The 21,358-nt window shown below is 45.3% G+C and overlaps 1 protein-coding gene across 2 annotated transcripts in view; it reads right to left on the reverse strand.

Annotated features, from left to right (window-relative positions):
* SORT1 (sortilin 1) overlaps window positions 1-21,358 on the reverse strand; it is a 577,196-nt gene that overhangs the window by 215,378 nt on the left and 340,460 nt on the right. For both annotated transcript variants that reach the window (XM_086923559.1, XM_086923558.1), the window contains exons 5-6: window positions 10,274-10,438; window positions 10,009-10,082 (exon numbers count right to left, since the gene is read on the reverse strand). In XM_086923559.1, coding sequence (XP_086779685.1) covers window positions 10,009-10,082; window positions 10,274-10,438 — 239 coding nt within the window. The remainder of the gene's footprint in view (window positions 1-10,008; window positions 10,083-10,273; window positions 10,439-21,358) is intronic.

Here is a 21,358-nt window from a genome sequence, read left to right on the forward strand (position 1 = left end):
GGTTGGTCAAACATCTAATAAGTGTCCAACGTCGTCTTAACAATCTGCCAAGAAGTTCTCTAGGGGGTATCATGCCATATGAAGTCCTTTTTGGGACCAGAATGTTAACATCGGACCTCGATTGTCAGTCTTTAGTGGTAGAACAAAAACCCTTTGATATCAAAGACCATTAGCCTTTTTTGCAGGACTTTAATGAAATAAGAACGAAACAAAGTAACGTGTTCCTGAAGCCAACAACCACTGAAGAGAAACCGACCGTCCCAGCAAGGCCTGTCTGGATTCCAAAGATTGGGGGTCTAGTCAGAGAAAAGAGCGCGGACAAGAAGGAATATGGGCCATCTTACAGACAACCAGTACCTGTCCTAGCCATCCACGGATCAAGAACAGTATTACTGCTGCCCCTTGCTGGTAAAAAGGAGAACAGGTTTGTGTCAATCGACCTGGTCAAACCACATCATGTGGCCGATCATAAGGAGTAGGCCAAGTGGACTCCACCAATGTAGTAGACACCCTAATCTGGCTACTATCCAAGAGGTTCAAACTGAGAGAATAATCAACTTTGAAGAATCTGCAGTGCAAAATGAAGGACTATGCAACAAAGCTATGGAACTTGTACCTCTTCAAACCCAAATAACAGTTTGTCAAGAAACACCTGTCTACAACGATGTAGCATCTCACTACACAAATGTATCAAGTGGTTCCAGCGATTTAAACGAATCCTGATGCAATCCCTGCAAATGACAGAACTGCCTCTGGCTATTTCATTACCTTTGATACGTTTTCCGAGGATCCCAGTGAACCTGAAACAACGCCAGCAAAAAAAACTTTCAAAGAACAAGCAACAGAACTTTTTCATCACCTAGAAAAGACTTATCTGGTTTCACCATGGATTGAACTTTAGATTGTGTTGGGTGTGCTTTTTCTTCTACTTTGGTTGACTCTGGTAATAACGTTGGGAATGCTGATAAATGGAAGATATGTTAAAAAGGACACAGCAAGTAAGAACTTCAACTTACTCCTCAAGCCACACAAATCATCTCATTGTGAACAAAGAGACTTGTCATCAGTGAACATCACAGCCGTTCCTATACCTAGGGGTATAGCTTGGGGCAGAACTGATGACATTTTTGGCCCTGCAGAGCTGTTGAAGATTCCACACCAGTTCTAGATTTCCTTGAATGATTTGGTTTCATCTAGTACATTTTCTGATGTTTGGGACTCCGAGACTGTTAATAATATCATGTCAGACTTAGAAATGTCGGCAAAATTTACAAATCATGAATACATACAAGGTTCATCAGATTATGAACAAATGTATTATTATAATCATTGTGGTTATCATTTCTTGCACAATTCTGCAAATCCTAGAAACGTTTTAATGTATAACCAATGGGAACATTGTCCTATCCCACCAAAGGGTAGCTCAAAAACATTCAATGGTAAATGTCCGTACTTTTCAGGGTTTAATACTTCCAATCCAGAATCATATTACTTTAAAAATGTTAATAAGACAGGAATGAAAAATATGTTGACAAATACCAAACAGATTTATTCTGTAGACTTTTATGCCCAAGTGTCTAGCCTAGGTTTTGACTTTTGGAAAGAAAACATTGAGACAAAAAAAACTGTCGGGGGTACAAAGGATTGGCAAGTGCAGGGGATAGAAGCTTTATTTCGAGCCTGTATCATCCCAGAGCAAATTATGTTTTTGAATGACACTGTCCAACAGACTTCTTGTCTTGGGTTAGCCAGGATAAAAGACTTAAACAACCAGTCCATACCTACACCTGATAGTAACACTTTAGAGGGGGAGGTCGACGTACATACTATTTTGCATCACAACAGAACAGATCCAGATTGGAAAAATTGGTTAATCTATCCCACAGACACAAACAACTGTCAAGATAGATTCCTAAATAAAACACGGGGGTTCACATTCACTAGGCCAGATCCAAGATATGCTCAGAGACAGCATCCAGGAATAGTAACAACATACAGTGTAGGGAAACTGTGCCTTGAATGGCTGAATAAATCTACATTTAAGGATGTAAAACAACACTTATCTTTACTTAAAGATGGCGCTGATCTTAGGGAATTCTTGCTAGGACCAAGAACACCGCGTCGTAAACGTTTTATACACGTCGGTATCTATGCATTGTATAATGAAGCATGGAAGATTATGACTGCAGAAAGAATACGAGAAATTGATCGTACTAACTTAGAGAAATCTCTCTCTGTAGTTGACAATGAGTTAACAACTGTGTTGTCCAGAATATATTCTTTGGACAGCATAGTATCCTCTGCCATTGACATCATGGAACAGGACTTGGTCATGTTGCAACATGGTCAGTCGCAATTACGTTCTATCATGCTATTATGGATGTTACTAAGCCTTCGTTCAGGCTATGTGCCTTGGCGTTTAATCAATACTATGTCGCTGTTTTCAGAATTCGATCTCACTGATAAACAGATCAAAACTGGCACAGAGGGGAGCAGACTATACAGTGATGAGCATTGAAAAACTGGAAAGATTGCCATTTACTGTCGCTGAAAAGCCAGTAACGGAATGGATTATACATGGAACAATCACTCTGCCTGTTACAATTTTCCATTTTCAGTATTGCTTAAAATATAAACCAGCGGGCATATATGAAAGGTTGGGTAAAGAATAGACCAAGACATCCTGGGAATTACCATACACACACAAATGTTGGAGTGGGGGAAAGTAAGTATTTCTTTGTGGTAAAAATTGTGAAACGCACTAAGCGGTTCTCTCATTTGTCGGGGTATTAATTTACACGGGGATTGCGATGGTTCCTCCAAAAACGTATCCTGCCACCTGCAAGGTTTACCAGCTGCGGTGATTGATCCAATTTTTTAACAACTTGCAAATGGAAGTTACATTATGTTGAACGATCACAGCTGTTGTGGCATGTAGCCAGGTTTACCCTATCTAGTAACTGTGTCAGCCAGGGTCACTTGCTGTATGCAAGTATTGATTCCAAAAACTAAGGCAGACCGGGAGTCGCCTTTTTGGCCTTCACTGAACATCTCTTCTACCAAATTGATACTTTAAGCAGAATGAAAGCCATTCTTTTACAGAAAACTGTGCCACTGACGTCGGCCAAAGAGACCTATGATCTGCAAGTCGCAAGGACTTCTGCAGAGACACATGCCCTCTTAACTACAAATTGCCCTAAACATTTCTAAGTAATGTTAGGTCGTATCTTAAACATGTCTGATACGAGTGGTATTGTACATTTATTTAAGACCGTGTTTTCGAGACTGTTGGCACCTTTGAAGCAGTCCTAGGAATCTTTCCAAACTTCGTGCACTCTGTGTTTGCCGGAGTGCCTCTCATTTTGGGACTCGCTGCAGGGATACTATTTTTGCTCCTACTGCTTCGATATGGCAAGCCAATCCACAAGTGACACCCAGTTCACCGTGGAGACAACTCTACTGGCGATGAAGTGTCGTGAGCGCATCTTCCAAATTTTGGGATTAACTTGTTTAAGAGAAGTTAATACCACATGGTTTCTGTCATTCAGACCAATTTGGCAAGATTGCATCTTACCTGTTCTACGCTGCCTGCTATGCGGAGGAGATAGCGTTCATATGTCTGACACTCCCACGAGTCAGGCAACGGATGTTGATACTTTGCTTGGACCAGTGACGGCTCATGCACTGTGTTGTCCCCAGCGTCTACAAATTCTGATAACGGCATTCATTGACATCTCACAGAAGCAAAATGCTGGCGGTGAAGTACGAGAGGAAACAGGCACACAGGTATCATCCACTTCGAACATTGCTAATACGACCAATGCTGACGGCGAAGCTTCACATCTATGTGCGGTTGATCTTCTTAACAAGATAATCCAACTTTCACCTACAATAGTAGACAAATTCTTTACAGACTTAGAAGATTTGATGTTTTCTCCAACCAATAACACTGACTTTTGAAATTGGCACACAGTGATCTGAGAGACTCTGAATTCAACCTTCATTTTTCAAAACAAAGATCTAACTTTGGAACTCTATTTTTTCTATGATTATTAATTTTTCCAAATTTGTATTTTTCATTTTTTGGCACAAAGTAATCTGCTTAAAGTAGAACTATTCATAGAGAACTAGAATTCTTTGATAACTTCCAGAGACAATATTTGACCTTGTCCACATACAAACGGTTTTATGTAATATGACATGAAATGGATTCAGTTTTTTCTTTTCTGTATTTACGAGCCATTTAATAAAATGTATTTTCGTGATTCATTCGGATAGCATTTTTCAAACGTCAAACTATATGCTTTGAATGAAACATTGCTCTAAATGCGTACAGCACAAATGCTCTTTTAGTGTACAACCAGTACCAATGCATTTTTATGTTTTTGGGTGGGTTTTTAAACACTTGTTGTATAGATAGTTTTTATACATGTTTAGAACTTAGTATTTAGTAGAAGTCGTACATAAGAAAGTGGAGTGGGTGTTGTGTGGCGTTTTAGGTTCCGATTGAATTTTTCCGATTCATGCCCTTATATAGGTACAATTCACACTGCCCTTATATAGGGATAGAAATCAAGCCCTTATTTAGGTATAGCCCATGCTACCCAAATACAGGCATGGCTACTTCCATCCGTTCATCAAACGTCACAACGATTTCTTGGAAAATAAGCTTAAGCCGTCAGGGACTTCCCCGTGCTTGAATATTGATTTCTCCAAGAACTCAGTTAGTTTTACAATGAACACCTATTCCTTAGGGGTTCATTCATGACGTTCATATGCCCAACTTTACATCAAACATGGCATTCCTAAACACCTTCAAAGTATAAATATACCTTCACTTGCTATGGCAAAGCACAGTGGTTCGGAGCAGTTAGACGACCTACTTGCCAGACACAGCTCGCTACAGCAAGTGCCGAAGGAAGCAACTCTCCAGTTGACCCACTGATCAGGAAGCTGCCATCCTCTGCTGAGAAATTGAACTCCAGTGTTTGACTCCCCTTGCGGGTTGTTGGGAAATCAAGTCCAGAGAAAGAGATACCAACCTCCTTCACTCTAAGGTATGGAGCTCATTATAACATAGAGAAACATTTGGTAGATTATTGGCAAAGAACTAAAAAACCTATGCTAAACAATAATTACTTCTTCCCTCGTACAAGACCTAGGTTAGGTAAACTGGGGTAGGCGTATTTTAGAAGCACCAGTTGAGTATTTTAGTCTATGTTATTTATGTATGTATTTTATGGCTTAGAATCCATACCATGCTGTTACAGTATTATTTCATAATACTATTCCTGCTGTACGCATTATACTTTGCATTCTGTCTAACGATTGTAGCAGTTCATATCTCTTGCATGAGAAAGAAAAGACTGTTCAATAAACCTTTTATTGAAAACGCCTGTCTCACTATTTCTCTGCAACTCTGAGAAACTAAGTATGCATGATTGACTGAGTGAAATACTAATTAATGTTTCCACGACTCTGAGGGATATATTCTTATTCTTGGGAAACAAAGTTGTCATGTTTATGAGGTTGTCAGAACTAATCCCTTCTTGTGAATTCGAGAAAGTTTCTAGTGACCTCTGAGCTAGCTGGCACTCACAATTAAGTTAAGTATATTCGATGGAGACCTATTGACCCAAGTCCTACGTCAAATCTATAGGATATATTATTCCAATGCGCAGAGCCTATTGGGAATATAGGAACTACACTACAGTGGAGGGGCCCCCTCCAGACTCAATCAGGAGCTATCCAGCCATAGTATCGTGCTGAGGGGGCCACTCACACTGAGGGACCTGCCAGGCCTGTGTTACGCCACTGTTGCGCACATTGGTCTGTGGCTGCCACCAATGATGTTAACGTACCTTTGGAAGATGAATTTGAGGACAATTGACTTTGTTTAGTTTCCACTTACCTCAGTCAGTGTTGCAGTTTGGCCTTCTGGGAGTGGCTAGAGTGATTCTGGAACTTTATGGTATCCATCTTCTCGTCTCTCTGTGACACACTTAGTTTCTCTTTACAAACTGTTATGAAATGGTTTTCTTTCCCACACATACCTGTCTGATAGCAGGACATTTACATTCATGTGGAAAGGAGAATCCACAGCAGATACATCATTTCCTGTTTTTCGGAGACATCACTTTGTGAGCCTCTGCCTTCGGTTTACAAATACTTTTCATCCTCTAGGCTTATTCATTTTGTGTTGTTCCAGCTTCCATATCAGCAGCCAGTCGATCAGCACATTCCTCAGCTCTTGAAACCATGAGTACTTTCTCCAAACTGAGCGTTTCCTGCACCATGCGGTGTCAGAAGATGCATGGCTTCTTCATCTAGGAGTTCTCTGAACTTGCAGTGCTGTATGAGCGGATCAAGTCAAGTCAAGGTACCCCTTGACACAAAAATTTGCCAATTTGAATTCTCATATGTGAAGAAAAGGGTGCTCCAAGTTTGGAAGTAATGATGGGTTTATTTCCCACTCATGGGTTTGCCAATTACTGGTGAGAAGAACTACAAATTAGTTGTCCAGGCAATGAAAGGTGCTCCGCCAAAAGCTATACTTGATGGCAAATTGACCAGTGTCAAGTGCTTCTACTACTGTGGTGGTTCCTAATCAGAGCAGAACCATCTCTGGAATACGTGAATGATTCACGTGTTCCAGAGATGGTTCTGCGCTTAGGAAACTATGGATTAACTGAAGCAGTTACTCATGCCCCCTCCGTCGGGCCCTGGCCCCACGGTCGGCTCCCATTACCTGAAATTAGCACTGCACTGACCCGAGCGGGGACTAGCATGTGCCCGCGACTGTCACGGCCAGCATGATGGGAGCGGTTCGCGGGGGTTTAATTTAATTTAAATAAATTTAAAAAAAGAAAAACTTACCTTGCCCCCGGGCCGGACTCCTGTGATGCGCCTCCCGCTCTCTGAAAACAGCAAGCAGTAACAGGCAACCTCCCTCCTTCCCCCAGACCAATAACAACGCTGCAATGGCAGCGTTGTGATTCGATAGGCCGCCGTCCTTACAGGCGTCTTAGGGGAGGCCGTTTTTTTCATGCAAAGAAACACCAAAGGAAATGATGGACGGAGCGTTGACAATACAAGCACTTACCCCCAGTCAACTGATCTGGGTTTAATCCATCACCGTTCTTTAGCCCACTCTGCCACCCCAGTTCAGACATGGCCATATGCAAATCAGTCTGACCCTGTGCCTTATAGGAACAGTCCAGCCCAAACTGCCAAGCCATGCCTTCCCTGGACCGGAAACAAGATATGGAGGACCGGTTTCTGGCATTTCAGCCTTCTTCAGCCCGGCTTGCTTGAATCCAGTGGCAAAGTGAGCAAGGGACTCACGTCTGAGCATACCCTGCCAACTTAGGGCAAACAAAGAAAACCAAAGGAAATGATGGACGGAGCGTTGACAATACAAGCACTCACCCCCAGTCAACTGATCTGGGTTTAATCCATCACCGTTCTTTAGCCCACTCTGCCACCCCAGTTCAGACATGGCCATATGCAAATCAGTCTGACCCTGTGTCTCATGGGAACAGTCCAGCCCAAACTGCCAAGCCATGCCTTCCCTGGTTCGGAAACAAGCTACCGAGGACCGGTTTCTGGCATTTCAGCCTTCTTCAGCCCGGCTTGCTTGAATCCAGTGGCAAAGTGAGCAAGGGACTCCCGTCTGAGCATACCCTGCCAACTTAGGGCGAACAAAGCCTACATGAAGAAAGTGGAGAGTGCTATGACTGGTTTGGCCGGCCCTGGGGCCGGACAAAGAGTCAGCGCCCATAACATTGGGCTAGCCACTCCTCCCTGAACCGCCCACCTGCCCGCCCACAACCCGGCAATCAGGCATATCCTTCTGCTTTCTCGCAGTGTGAGAAGCAGAAACGTAAAATGGTATTCATACCATTTTACGTTTCTGCTTCTCGCACTGCGAGAAAGCAGTGGGGCAACGCCCCAATGCCCACGTGGTGGAACCGCCACTGCCTGCTGACTAACATGTTAGTTTGATGTCATGACTTAAGCTCATGCTGAACACTAGCCTTCACCCACACTGGATCTTTCCATTCCTAGTCACCTGTGACCAGTGTCTTAAAAGAAACCCCGGTAGTAGGAACATGTGTAAACTTGTGTTTGATGACAGTGCAGTACATGTTGCCATCATCCCCAACAGTTTCATTATTTTGCTCACGGTCGCTCTCTAGATGAATGGGTATGATTTGCCTATTACTAGATTTGAGGTAGCTTCTAAGAACGTACGAGTTTGTTGTGGGCAGAGATAGGATTTTTTCACCCTTATCTATCTCGAAGTTATGAAGGAGGCACATTATTTCTCATGTGTGCTAGGCAATGTCCATGGAACTTCCTTTACTAGCGAGTTCTAGTACGAAAACACATATGTGACTGTTGTGAATACTCTTGAGACAATTATAACCTCTGGAGATGGTCCAGTATCCCGAATGCACACATGCACCATTCTTTTTGTCATCAGAATGGAGCTCTTCAATGTTTTTGGTGAACACAGTAGATATAGACTCGGAGTTCTGGTGCTAAACTGTGGAATAATGCCTGCAGCACCTTTCTCTAAATGCTATCCATTTGATCTAAAAGCATTACATGCTGAACAGGCAGCCTCACTGTAGTCCTTCGGAAAGCAAACTTTACTAACCCAAAGCTAATCGGACCACAGAAATTCACTAATAAAGGAAGGGCAACATTTTTATCCTCCATACTCTCCAACCAACATCAATCATTTTTGTGCAATCTGGCACCAGGCGTGTTAAATTCTTTGACTTGGCAGTCAAAGAAAGGATTCTATCTTGACTTTTTTTCTCAATCTGTTTAAATTACAATGGATCTGTTATCTGGTGCTGAGAGTACTGCATGTGGTGAATAGCAGTCGCAAACCTATGGAAACACGTCCAAACAGGACAGTGGAAAGAAACGACCAAAAGTGGAATCTGCATTCTGGTGCATTGTGGTTTACATGGGAGTGATCAAGAGTAACTTCAAAACCAAAACTCCTTCTTCAAAGAAAAACTACTGAACTGTTAGAGCCAAGCATTAGATGGCAAGGCACATGCTACAAACATAGGTTTACTGATTGAACTTAATGGTAAAAGTGAAACGTATCCTATTCAATAACGACTCCCCCTTAGAATAGTACAAGCTACATAAAGCTGCTAATAAACCAATCAACTATGTCCTTAATGTCAGACATTGTTTTGCAAAATACAAGTACATTCTCACAAAATAAAACTGCACAAGCATAATTTCAACTCCAAGTCATACAATCCAAAATCATACAAACTTTTATGTAATCATCAGAGTAATCCCCATCCCACAATCACAACTCATTTTAACAAGTGCTGGCGAAGACTGTAGGGAAAGTTCACTTAGGACAGTGAACCTTAAATTGTGACCATCGTGTTCTATTCATTGGTTTTTGTGCTGCACCAATTCAGTTTTTATCTTTAGCTTTTCTTGGAAAATTATCTTGGCAAACATATAAAGAGATCTGTATGATTTGGTTTAAAGAGAATGCTATAGAAGCTCTTATTGAACATCATTAACATTTTGAACAATTAGACCTAGCTTACTGACTATGGGTAAAGTGTATGCTCTAGCGTAGGTCTATTTCAATTCTTGTATTTTGTGATTTCTAACTTCATAACGAATTTTAGGGGCTTTCCTTCACACCTATGACTTATGTTTCAATGCAAGATTAAGTTCAAGCACTCAGAGGAACACTTACCTCACAAAGAAAGATGAAGAATATGGTAAACCACGCATTGTATGCCAGAATTCCACCACAAACACCAGAAGCCCCTAAAGGCTCCTGAAAACTCACACCCTTCACGCGAATCCAATCAAGCACCTAATCAGTTCCACCCATAATCAATTATCCAGGATGTATTGCCTTTTGTGATTATCAATAGTGTACATTCCTCTTCGTTCAGCAAGAGAAACTAATATGCCAGCCCAAGCACACAGACACTTGCTTTAGGGTCTCACCATTTTGCCAGACAGACATTCTTGTAGATTTCTTTCCACACCGCCCCAAAGTCCTGGGATATCCAGAGACTGTACTGAAAAGGGATAAAAATATGATTATCAAGATCAGGTTTGAGTTTGTTGGTTGCAGAAAATAAATCTCAGTCTTTTTCCAATTAATACAGCCCCAATTCCTTGAAAAGTACCAATAGAAACAATTTTAAACACTTCAAGAGTGAACATCACATCAATACAAAACTATTCAGAAGTAAGGAAACTTTCTTACAGTGGTGCTTAGGACAAGCAGGTAATCTTTTTTCGAGTGATGAAACATGATCTGTGTTAGAGGGTAAAAAGGGAGGTTGGTTGAGATAAATGTTTTTGCAAAATTGTTGGATCTGAAGATCCGCCCGTTGAGACTCTCTCCAGAGACATCTGCTGTTAGGATCACCTGTGAGGGAGAAGAGGGCAGCAGAGTATGAAAGGATTGCCTAATACATACAACACAATAGTAATCACAACTTAATAGTGGATTTTACGTAGCATGTATCAAAACGACATGAAGTCAACAGATGCAGTCACTCAACCTCTAAAGCTATTGGGTGATCTGAAATCCCCACAGCTTGTTCAAGTAACTACTTTATAAAGAGCTCACAGACCACAATTTGCCATCTCAGAGAGTTCTAACAACGTTTTAATGCCTGGTGAGGGCCCCTTCATAAGGTTAACACAAGCAATACCAGAACAGTTACATTGTAAGGCCTCGTCAGTGAGATATAGCTTGGTTCTTGTGGCACAGTGAGCAAGGAAATTAGATCTGTGTATACACTTGGCCACTTAAGGCAATGCAAACACACATCTATTCGGGTGCTGTCCTATGTAGCCATAAAGAAGTGCACTAACCCTTCTGCAATTCAGAAAGGAGCCAGAGGACGATCTCTACAGAGATCACATGTCCACAAAATATAATTCGTCCATTCACAAAACTGACTGCTCTATTGTAAAATACACTAAATCGTAACTCAGGGCTACCGCTTTGTTCAGTGCTCCACACCACACCACTCCTCTCCTCTCCTCTCCTCTCCTCTCTAGCTAGGTTACACTCTACAACTACTTATACATGCATACAAGCCATCACCTGGCAGTCAGAGTGCTGTTGATCACAGCCTGCCTTGAATCTACGTCAGACTATGACATGGTCTAACTAGAGTGATCTTAGAACTGTCTTGTGCTTTTTTTGAACTATGCAAAGCATTTTCTTTCTCATGACTGGAGCAAGAATTTGAAGAAAAAGTGGAATTTTTATTAGCTAAGTGTTCTTTGCTCCCACAGTAAAAACACTGGCCCTCCAGGGCAAGGACTCTGGCCTTCATTCACCTCCAATGAAGAGAGCAGGGACTTAGTCCTGGACTTATGACAAATCTTTGTAGTGGTCACCTAATCAGAAGAGAAGCTTAATTACAGAAGGAGAACACAATCAGGACCACGACTAGAAGAAAATCCTGTATAAAGCCCAGACGACTAAAGTGGAGTATTGAGGCACCCACATGGAAGTGATCTGCCATGGAATCATGAGAACAATGCATCCCAGCAGACCAAATGCAGCAGATAACAACTAAACAATTGCCAAGCATCACCTCTTGTTGAGGAGCTGTCGAGATGGTTCAGAGAAACACACTTGTGGGCAGTCTTTGCAACTGCTACTCCACTTCAAATTTAAATGACGGTAAACCTGAGGCATCCCTGTTAATCTAGGTCAGCAAAACAAAGTATAGCTGGGCTAGGTACATCTTTGGTCTAGAGTTCATACTTATGTGAGGCATTTTGGGGTTGTGAGAATTCTGCCTTGTTTCTGTGGAAAATATCAGCTGTATGTTCTCAGCCTGATGGACCAACAGGAGCAAAAGTACTACAGAAGAGGGAATACCTAAATCCCAGCCAGATTCCTTGTGCCCCACTCTGAGATTTCCTAAACAATGTAGTAATATCCCTCAAATGAGACCTCAAGGCAACAGCTATAGAATGTACCATTACAGTTTAAGAAGTCATTCATTCATTAATAGGGGACAGAAATCTCAAGTTATTTGTTTTAATAGTGTCTAGTACTTACAAGTTGTACATTTGTGTTGTCTTCAATCTCCACCCTAGAAGGTGCTAGAACCTTCTGGTTATCTCCTTGTATAGTTTGAACAGCTCAATTATACACAACTGAAAAAGTCCTAATCTTCATACAGCCTTGACTTGTCATTCAGTTTGCATGTTATTTATTGTATGATTCTGTACCTGGATTTCTTTGTCCTACCACCTCCAACAATGGGTATGACTGGCCTTGGTGTGGGGAACCTTCTGCAATATTTCCCATGTATGTGGTGATAATCAAGCCATAATGAGCATGTTGTTATTCCCTTAGAACAAGTTACTTAACTTAGGTAAAGCATTATCTGGTAGAGAGAATATCTAGCTGTAGATTACTTACCTTTGAATTTCCCAGGCGTCAAGCTGGATCTGCAAACTTTTTGTGTGAGCAGTACAGCGGCGACGAGGTCTCAGTGCAACGGAAGCGTGTACCGTCCCGGAAGTGCCACCCTCGCATGGAAGCGCTGACGCTGCAAGGGGACCCCGGGAACCACCGGAGACGTGGTGGCGCCCTGATGCCACCAGAGCCTCCTCCGCAGAACAGCGCCTGACCGGCTCCGGCCGAGCAAGGATTATGGTGTGTGCCATGCAAGCCTTCCTTATTATTTCGTATTCAAGTTTTATTATTATGAGCAGTAGTAGTGGCAGAGAGTGCGGCTCGTGATCTCGCATTGAGGAAACAGTGAGACTCGTGACTCCCATTTCGGTCTCAGTTTTTTTTTTTAAGCTGTGCTTTCGATTCGTAATCGCTCCTTCGGTTTTCTTCTCGACTGTCAATCTATCTAATGGGGAAGACTGAAAACCCTAACCTGCGCAGATGAGCAGCGACCACCGCCATCACTTTCGTGAACACCCGTGGGGCGCTGGTAAGGGCGAAGGGGAGCACGGCAAACTGAAAGTGCTCGTGGTCTACCGTGAACCGCAGGTAGCGCCGGTGGGCCGGCAGGACGGGGATGTGGAAATAAGAGTCCTGCAAGTCCAACGCTACCATCCAGTCTCCTGGGTCCAGGGCAGCTAGGACCTGAGCCAGTGTCAGCATTTTTAACTTCTCCTTCTGGAGGAAGCCGTTGATGTTCCTTAGGTCCAAGATAGGGCGTAGGCCCCCTTTGCCCTTCTTGGGTACCAGAAAGTAGTGGGAGTAGCAACCACACCCTACTTCTGGCCCAGGAACGCGCTCGATGGCCCCCTTGGCCAGAGGGCCGTAACTTCCTCCTGCAGAAGTCGCAAATGATCCCCCGATACGCAGTGGTATTGCATTGGCATGGCTTGAGGGGTAGCCTCCAAGGGGAGGGAGTAAACCCTTCGGACGATTTGCAGCACCCACCTGTCTGATGTGACAGTGCGCCAGTGGTGGAGGTGATGGCGAACCCTGCCCCCCACTGGCGTCACATGGGCCTGAAAGCACGGACTAGGAGGGTTTTGAGGGGGATGCTGCGGGGGAAGGTGTGGACTGACCTCGCCGTTGTCCCTGACTGCCGCCACAGCGGTTACCACGGCCGCCACCGCGTTGGATGTTAGTCTGCAGTGCGTGGCTGGCAGCACGTGTGGGGGCGCCCCTTCCTTGGCCACGAAAGGAGCGAAAGGCACCCGTTTGCTGGCGCGGGCCGAGAGGCCCAAGGACCTGGCCGTAGCCCTGGAGTCCTTAAAGCGCTCAAGCGCATGGTCTGCCTTGTCGCCAAAAAGGCAACGGCCATCAAACGGCATGTCCATGAGTGTATTCTGGACATCGGCCGAAAAGTTGGCGGACCTCAACCAGGCGTGGCGACGAAGCGCCACCGTCGTTGCCATCGCTCTGCCCAGTGAGTCGGTGGTATCCAGCCCACACCGGATAGAATACCGTGCCGCATCCAGGCCTTCCAAAAGGGCTTGGCCGAGTTTGGCCCGTACCTCCAACGGGCACTCTGGCAGCACTTCCGCGACCGTGTCCCACAGAGAGTGAGTGTAGCGGCCTAAGAGGCATGCAGTGTTGTAAGACCGCAGTCCCAGACTCAGGGAGGAGAATACCTTCTTGCCGTACTGCTCATACCTCTTTGATTCCCTGTCAGGCGGAGCCAACGGGAATGGGGTCTGGGAATTGGAGGCCTGGATGAGGAGGTTAGTCCTCACTGCCGCGACGGGGAGTTCAAGGCCCAAGGCTTTGGCCGCCCGCGTCAACACCACACTGTAGGTTGCCCCCTCCTCCGAAGCCACGGTAGGAGGCGAGACACAACCAGTGTCTGGCGAGGTGTCCAGACCACTGGCATCCCCAAGTCCACCTGTCCAGTCCTCCTGCGACTGACACTCACGTGTCAGAGGGTCTTCAGACCCCTCCCAATAGTCTTCATCACCCATCCCCTGATCATCAGGGTTGTCAAAAGATGGGCCCGGCTCGTTGAAGTAAAACTCCCCAAGCGGCGTCGAAAGCGGCACCCAGCGGCGCCGTTCCGACGCCGGAACAGGATCGAGGGAGGTATCGGGGACGGCGCCGCCCGAGGACGGCACCGGGGGTGACACCTGGGGGACCGGCGCCAGTGAGGTCAACCGGTGACGACCCGGATCCAGAAGCGGATCCAGTGGAGCCCAGCGGCGCCAGGCGTCGGGCCGAAGCACCAGACTGCGTCGGGCCGAAGCACCAGACTGCGTCGGGCCGAAGCACCAGACTGCGTCGGGCCGAAGCACCAGACGGTGTCGGGCCGAAGCACCAGACGGTGTCGGGCCGAAGCACCAGACGGTGTCGGGCCGAAGCACCAGACGGCGTCGGGCCGAAGCACCCGACCCGCTAGGGCCCCCAGACGGGTCCGCTGGGCCCGAAGGCGCAGCAGATCCCGTCGAAGGAGCGAGGGACCTCATGGCCATGGGGAAGCGCTCGATCTCCTCCGGCGTCGCGTGCTGCCCAGGGACCGGAGGGTATGGGGCAGGTCGCGACGCCCGCGACTCCGACGGAGCCGCGTGGGCGGTGTCACCCGAACCCCCGGCCGCGTCGCGCAAGCGTCAGGGGGAGCCGGAAGAGCGATAAGCATGGGCGAATTTTGCGAACCTGGCGTTCGCAAATTTGCTCATTTTTTTCTTTTTTTTTGTGTTCGCAAGGGTTTCTGCCAGTTCGCGAGGGTTTTGTGCCAGTTCGCAATTGCGAACTTACTTGTCGGCTCGCAACAGTCGCGACTTTCTTGTTTCTACGTCTGTTTCATCATCACAGGTTCACAGCACCCTCTGTTTCACCACTGCCACCCTCTGATTCACCATGCCACCCTCTGGTACATCACTGCCACCCTCTGGTACATCACTGTAGATTAGGGGGGGGGGGAAAGCAAGCACACCTGCCCTGCTTCAACTGACATGAATTAATTTGGGGTTGATTAATGTGTCACTTAATTTAAACTTCCTGTCTGGCACCTGCTTCCTTATCTGTAATTTGCTTTCTGTTGCAGTGCAATTTTTTTTCCAAGGACCTTTGTGGCCTACTTGTAGCTATTCTATGAGCCTGCTGTGAGGGTCAGAGCAGGGTCATAGAATAGTTGCAATTAGGCAACTGAACTCTGGAGGGGCCCCTCAGGAAGCACTACAGGGAATGGTTACTAATGATGAGTTTGAACTTTTGCACCTGCTGAGTGCTTTCAGTTTTGCAAAACTTGTTTTTCTGCAGAACAGCAACTGTAATGCCCCAAAGAAATGTAGGCAACTGAACTCTGGAGGGGCCCCTCAGGAAGCACTACAGGGAATGGTTACTAATGATGAGTGATCTTTTGCACCTGCTGAGTGCTTTCAGTTTTGCAAAACTTGTTTTTCTGCAGAACAGCAACTGTAATGCCCCAAACAAACTTACTTGTGAAAGTTGATTTCTAATCCAAAAGTGATCCAAAGAAAGTCAAAAAGGTCTCAAATCCAAAAAAGTGCAGGCAAATGTCAACCTGAGGAGTTATTCTGATAAAAATCATCATTTTCAGAAGGTTTATGCTGCTTGCTGGTGGATTTCTTGTGCAGAATTGCAAATTTTGTAATTTCGCGAGTGCAAGATTGTTGCATCTACATGTTCGCAATTTCGAACTCTCGCGATGCGTCGCCAAACTCCCGCGGGATCCCGCAGCAAGATCCAAAATGGCGCAGCACTCGCAAAATATCGACAAAAACAACTCGGCAAACACTGAATGACGGTAAGTGAACACCGCACGCCGCAATATTGTATCACCAAGCAAAAAAATCCGCTGCGTGCGATTTTGCGGATTTTCGGTAAATTCACGAGAGTTCGCGGATTGCGAATTTACCGAAAATCCGCAAAATCCGCGAGCGGAACGGATTTTCCGCCCATGCTTAGCGATGACGTCTCTTCGACTTCTTGTGCTTACCTGACGACTTGGACCCGGAGGAGTGATGTCGACTGCCGGAGCTCTGATGGCTCTGACCCCGCGACCGGTCCCTCGACCTCCGTCCGGACCGGGACCTCTCGCGGCGCGGGGCCGACTGCCGGAGTTCGAGCCGCTTGCGGGACCGCTCCCGCCTAGCTTTCGAAGTCAGGGCCCGGCAGTCGGAGCAGGTCTCGTCGTCGTGGTCAACGCCGAGACAGTGGAGACACCGACGGTGAGGGTCGGTGACTGAGATCAGTCGGTCGCAATCCTCACAAGGCTTGAAACCTGGCATCCTATCGGCACCGTCCGGAGTCGAAGACTCAAGAAAAATGATCAAAAGGGATCATAAAAAGTTTAGTCAAAAAATGACTAAGGTGCCACTTTTTCCGGATCTGCGCTGCTGTCGCGGAAAAAAGAAGAACTGACGTCAGCACGCGGAGGCGGCGTCCAAGTACTCCGACGATGTTATCACGGCGCCCACGACGGACGCGGAGCCGCAAACGACGCCTACCGACGCGCAAGGGTATTGCTACACAAACATTTCCGAATCCAGTCTGACGCCTGGGGATATTCTAAGGTAAGGAATCGAAGGTAAGAAATCTAATACTAACCTGTTTCTTTCAGATGCACCACTGACTCTTCCCTAGATCATACAAGATAGAGCTCAGGTTCATCAAAGAATGAAGAGACACACCTAACAGAACACTGACAGCAGCCTGGTCTGCCTTGACTCTGGTCACTGAGAACTTCGAGAACTAATTCCTCTATACACGAAAGCAATAGTTTACAATAAACACCTCCTTGCAAAACCATGCAAACAGCACAACACCAAAGCCACATAGATAGTTGGGAATTTCCACATCAACAGCATATCCATACCAGACATACGTATACTTCATCCTACACCAACAGAAAACATAAGACACCTCCAAATACATATAGTTGGACAGCACTTCCATAAACTGTGGCTAACGTAAACATGAATCATTCAAAACAAGCCAACTTAAAAATACAACACCCATGTGAGCACAACACTGCATTAAAGCCATATAAAGATGCAATGTAGCAGAAAACCTGCATAGGCCAAGCAACGAACAAATATGCACCCATGTAGATGGATAAACAGTCATTCAGCACAATCATACACATAGATAATTCACTAATACAGACTCAGGATAGGCTCTATGAGGCAATTAACAAAACTAACTATTACAGACCAAAGAATAACCACAGTGCTTAATCTAAGCTTGTGTATGCTGCTACTCAGAACAAGCACTTATTTTTAAACACCCGAAGTTATGAGATTCTCTGCCTATTTTTGAGCAATACTCAAAGTGTTTAACAATTTAATAAACTAAAAAACTTGGGATGACCTGGAAATGTCCCAAATGTTACGCTTGTTTAAATGTGAGGATTAGTAAGTAAGTTTGGCACTAGCATTTAGCAGCATTGGCAAGAACTGTGGTTGTGCCAGCTGAAGTGGAAAACTGAGCCTGGCGTTCACAATTTTACAAATTAGGTACTTCTCCCTAGCTGATCGACACCCAATAATGAGCACTGGCAAAGACGAAGGGTCTAGCCATGTAGATCTATTTGCTATGTTAATGATTTTTGTTCTTTTTGCATACATTCGGCAAAAAGGGGACAATGACCCATTCTCATCTTGTCATTCTGTAGGCGTGCATATGCGTATGGAATGGCTTGGGCACCATTTTTTTATTTTTATACAATGATCTAAAATGATTGAGGCAATTTAGATAGGTAGTTTTAAAAATAAAAAGATGTAGTATGTGAAAGCTTTTATTGTAGCAGAGCACCGGGCAATAAATGGCAGCTGTTAAGTGAGATCCCCACCCCAACAAAAAACAAGCATTTGCAATGCATAAGGTCTCGCATTAGGAAAGTTTGAGCTATTGGTATTGTAAATGACACATTTTTTATTTATGTGTTGGTTTTGAAAATAGCTTTGTCATTTACAGTGCCAATAGTTATAACTTGTGACACCTATAGCATTTGTAATGCAATATGTGTTGTATTCACGTGACTTAGATGTATTGATATTACAAATAACAATGGCTTTTAATTTTTTTAATAATTAATACTTAAATAAAAGTTATTGTAATTTATAATGGCAATAGCTTAAACTTTTGTAAGTAACTTTTGTGAAGATTATGTTCAGTGTATTTTATTGTGACGAAAATCCAATAACAGAAGTGAAATATTAACATCTTTTTGTTACATTTGTAATAAAGCTTGAAACATTGAGAGAACATATTTGAACCAGTTGTTGTTGAATGGTTGCACAGATTGATGCTGTGGTGGCGCTGAGTGATGTTGTGATGGCGAACGAATGATACTGTGGCGTTCAGTGATGCTGTGGTAGCGCACAGTGATGTTGCGGTGCCCCTGAGTGATGCTGTGGTGGTGCTGAGTATGCTATGCTATGTTTTGTTTTGCTATCCTATGTTTTATTTTGTTATGCTATGCTATGTTTTGCTATCCTATGCTTTGATTTGTTATGTTATGCTGTGTTTTGTTATGCTATGCTATGCTTTGCTAGGCTATGCTTTGTTATGCTATGCTATGTTTTGTTATGATATGCTATCTTTTGTTTTATTATGCTATGCTTTGTTTTGCTATGCTAAGTTTTGTTATGCTATGCTAAGTTGTGTTGTGTTTGGTATGCTATGTTTTGCTATGCTATAATATGTTTTGTTTTGCTATGCTATCTTTTGTTGTGTTTTGTTAAGCTATGCTATGTTTTGCTATGTTTTGTTATGCTATGTTTTGTTATGTTATGCCATGTTTTGTTATGCTATGTTTTGTTTTGCTATCCTATGCTTTGGTTTGTTATGCTTTGCTATGTTTTGTTGTGTTGTGTGTTGTTATGCTATTTTTTGTTGTGTTTTGCTATGTTATGTTTTGTTATGCTATGCTAAGCTTTGTTTGGTTATGCTATGCTATGCTGTGTTGTGTTTTGTTATGCTATGATATGTTATGTTATGTTATGCTATGTTTTGTTATGTATGCTATCTTTTGTTGTGTTTTGTTATGCTATGCTTTTTTGGTGTGTTTTGCTATGTTTTGTTATGCTATGTTTTGTTATCCTCTTAGGTGCTGCGCCTATTCCAACGGCCGACGGCACCACTACCTCGGGGGTGCTGCCGTCGGCCGTTGGACGTTCCAACTGCACCTGCGCAATGGAACGTTAGGCACTGGAGCTGGACGTTCCATAGCTGCTAAGGTGTTAAGCTATGCTTTGTTATGCTATGCTTTGTTTTGTTATGTTATGCTATGTTTTGTTATCTTATGCTATGTTTTGTTGTGTTTTGTTATGCTATGCTATGTTTTGTTATACTATGGTATGTTTTGCTGTGCTTTGTTATGTTATGCTATGCTTGGTTTTGTTATGCTATGTTTTGTTATGCTATGTTTTGTTGTGTTGTGTTTTGTTATGCTATGCTATGCTTTGTTGTGTTTTGCTATGCTATGTTTTGTTTTGCTATCCTATGATTTGTTTTGTTATGATATGTTTTGCTATCCTATGCTTTTCTTTGTTAAGCTATGCTGTGTTTTGTTATGCTATGTTTTCTTATGCTATGCTGGTGAGGGTATGTGAGGGCGTGTTAGGGTGAGGGGTTGTGAGGGTGAGGGTGGGTGAGGGTGGATGAGGGTGAGAGGGTTGTGAGGGTGAGGGGGTGTGAGGGTGAGGGAGGGTGAGGGTGAGGGAGGGTGAGGGTGAGGGAGGGTGAGGGGGGGTGAGGGTGAGGGGGGGTGAGGGTGAGGGGGGGTGAGGGTGAGGGGGGTGAGGGGGTTGTGAGGGTGAGAGGGGATATGAGGGGGTGTGAAGGTGAGGGGGTGTGAGGGTGAGGGGGTGTGAGGGTGAGGGGGTGTGAGGGTGAGGGGGTGTGAGGGTGAGGGGGTGTGAGGGTGAGGGGGTGTGAGGGTGAGGGGGTGAGAGGGGGTGTGAGGGTGAGGGGGTGAGAGGGTGTGTGAGGGTGTGTGAGGGGGTGAGGGTTTTTGAGGGGGGATGAGGGTGTGTGAGGGTGTGTGAGTGTGAGTGTGTGTGAGGGTGAGGGGGTGGGAGGGTGAGGTGAGGGGGTGGGTGAGGGGGTGGGTGAGGGTGTGTGTGAGGGTGCGTGTCAGGGTGTGTGTGAGGGTGAGGGGGTGTGTGAGGGTGTGTGTGAGGGTAAGGGGGTGTGTGAGGATGAGGGGGAGTGAGGGTGTGTGTGAGGATGAGGGGGTGTGAGGGTGAGGGGGTGTGAAGGTGAGGGAGGTTGAGAGGGTTGTGAGGGTGAGTGAGGGGGTACGAGGGGGTGTGAGGGGGTACGAGGGGGTGTGAAGGTGAGGGGGTGTGAAGGTGAGGGGGTGTGAGGGTGAGGGGGGGTGAGGGGGTGTGAGGGTGAGGGGGTGTGAGGGTGAGGGGGTGTTAGACGGACCGGGAGGGTCGGCCGAGACTACGGGGAGAGGTCTCCGGGGAGAGCCGTCTCCAACGACTGTACAGACAAGTAACTTCCCCCCCCACAGACGGACACCACACAAGGTTGAAGTTTAACGAGGCTTTATATGCAATTCTTAGGTTACGATGATATGATACAAGGAGGTCTGGACTCAGGGGTCCCCTCGGTTCTGGTCTCTGGTTTAGGAAAAGGGGTAGCGGGACAGTCTTGTTACCAATGAGTGGAAAATAGCTCTCAATCCTCGAGCTCGGCGTTCTAGATGATCGGGCCGCGGCGGAGCCAGCCGGTCCCGAGATGGACGAAGGAAAAACGACGGTCCGCGGCGGAGCCTGCAGGTCCCGGTGAAGATGACGGTTACAACGGTCCGCGGCCACGCCAGCAGGTCCCGACGACGATGAAGGAGATGAAGGTTGCGAAGGCTGTGGCAGCGCCAACAGGCAGGACGATGGTGCA

Source organism: Lissotriton vulgaris, chromosome 5 (genome assembly GCF_964263255.1).
Source record: "Lissotriton vulgaris chromosome 5, aLisVul1.2, whole genome shotgun sequence".
In the NCBI taxonomy this organism is placed as follows: domain Eukaryota; kingdom Metazoa; phylum Chordata; class Amphibia; order Caudata; family Salamandridae; genus Lissotriton; species Lissotriton vulgaris.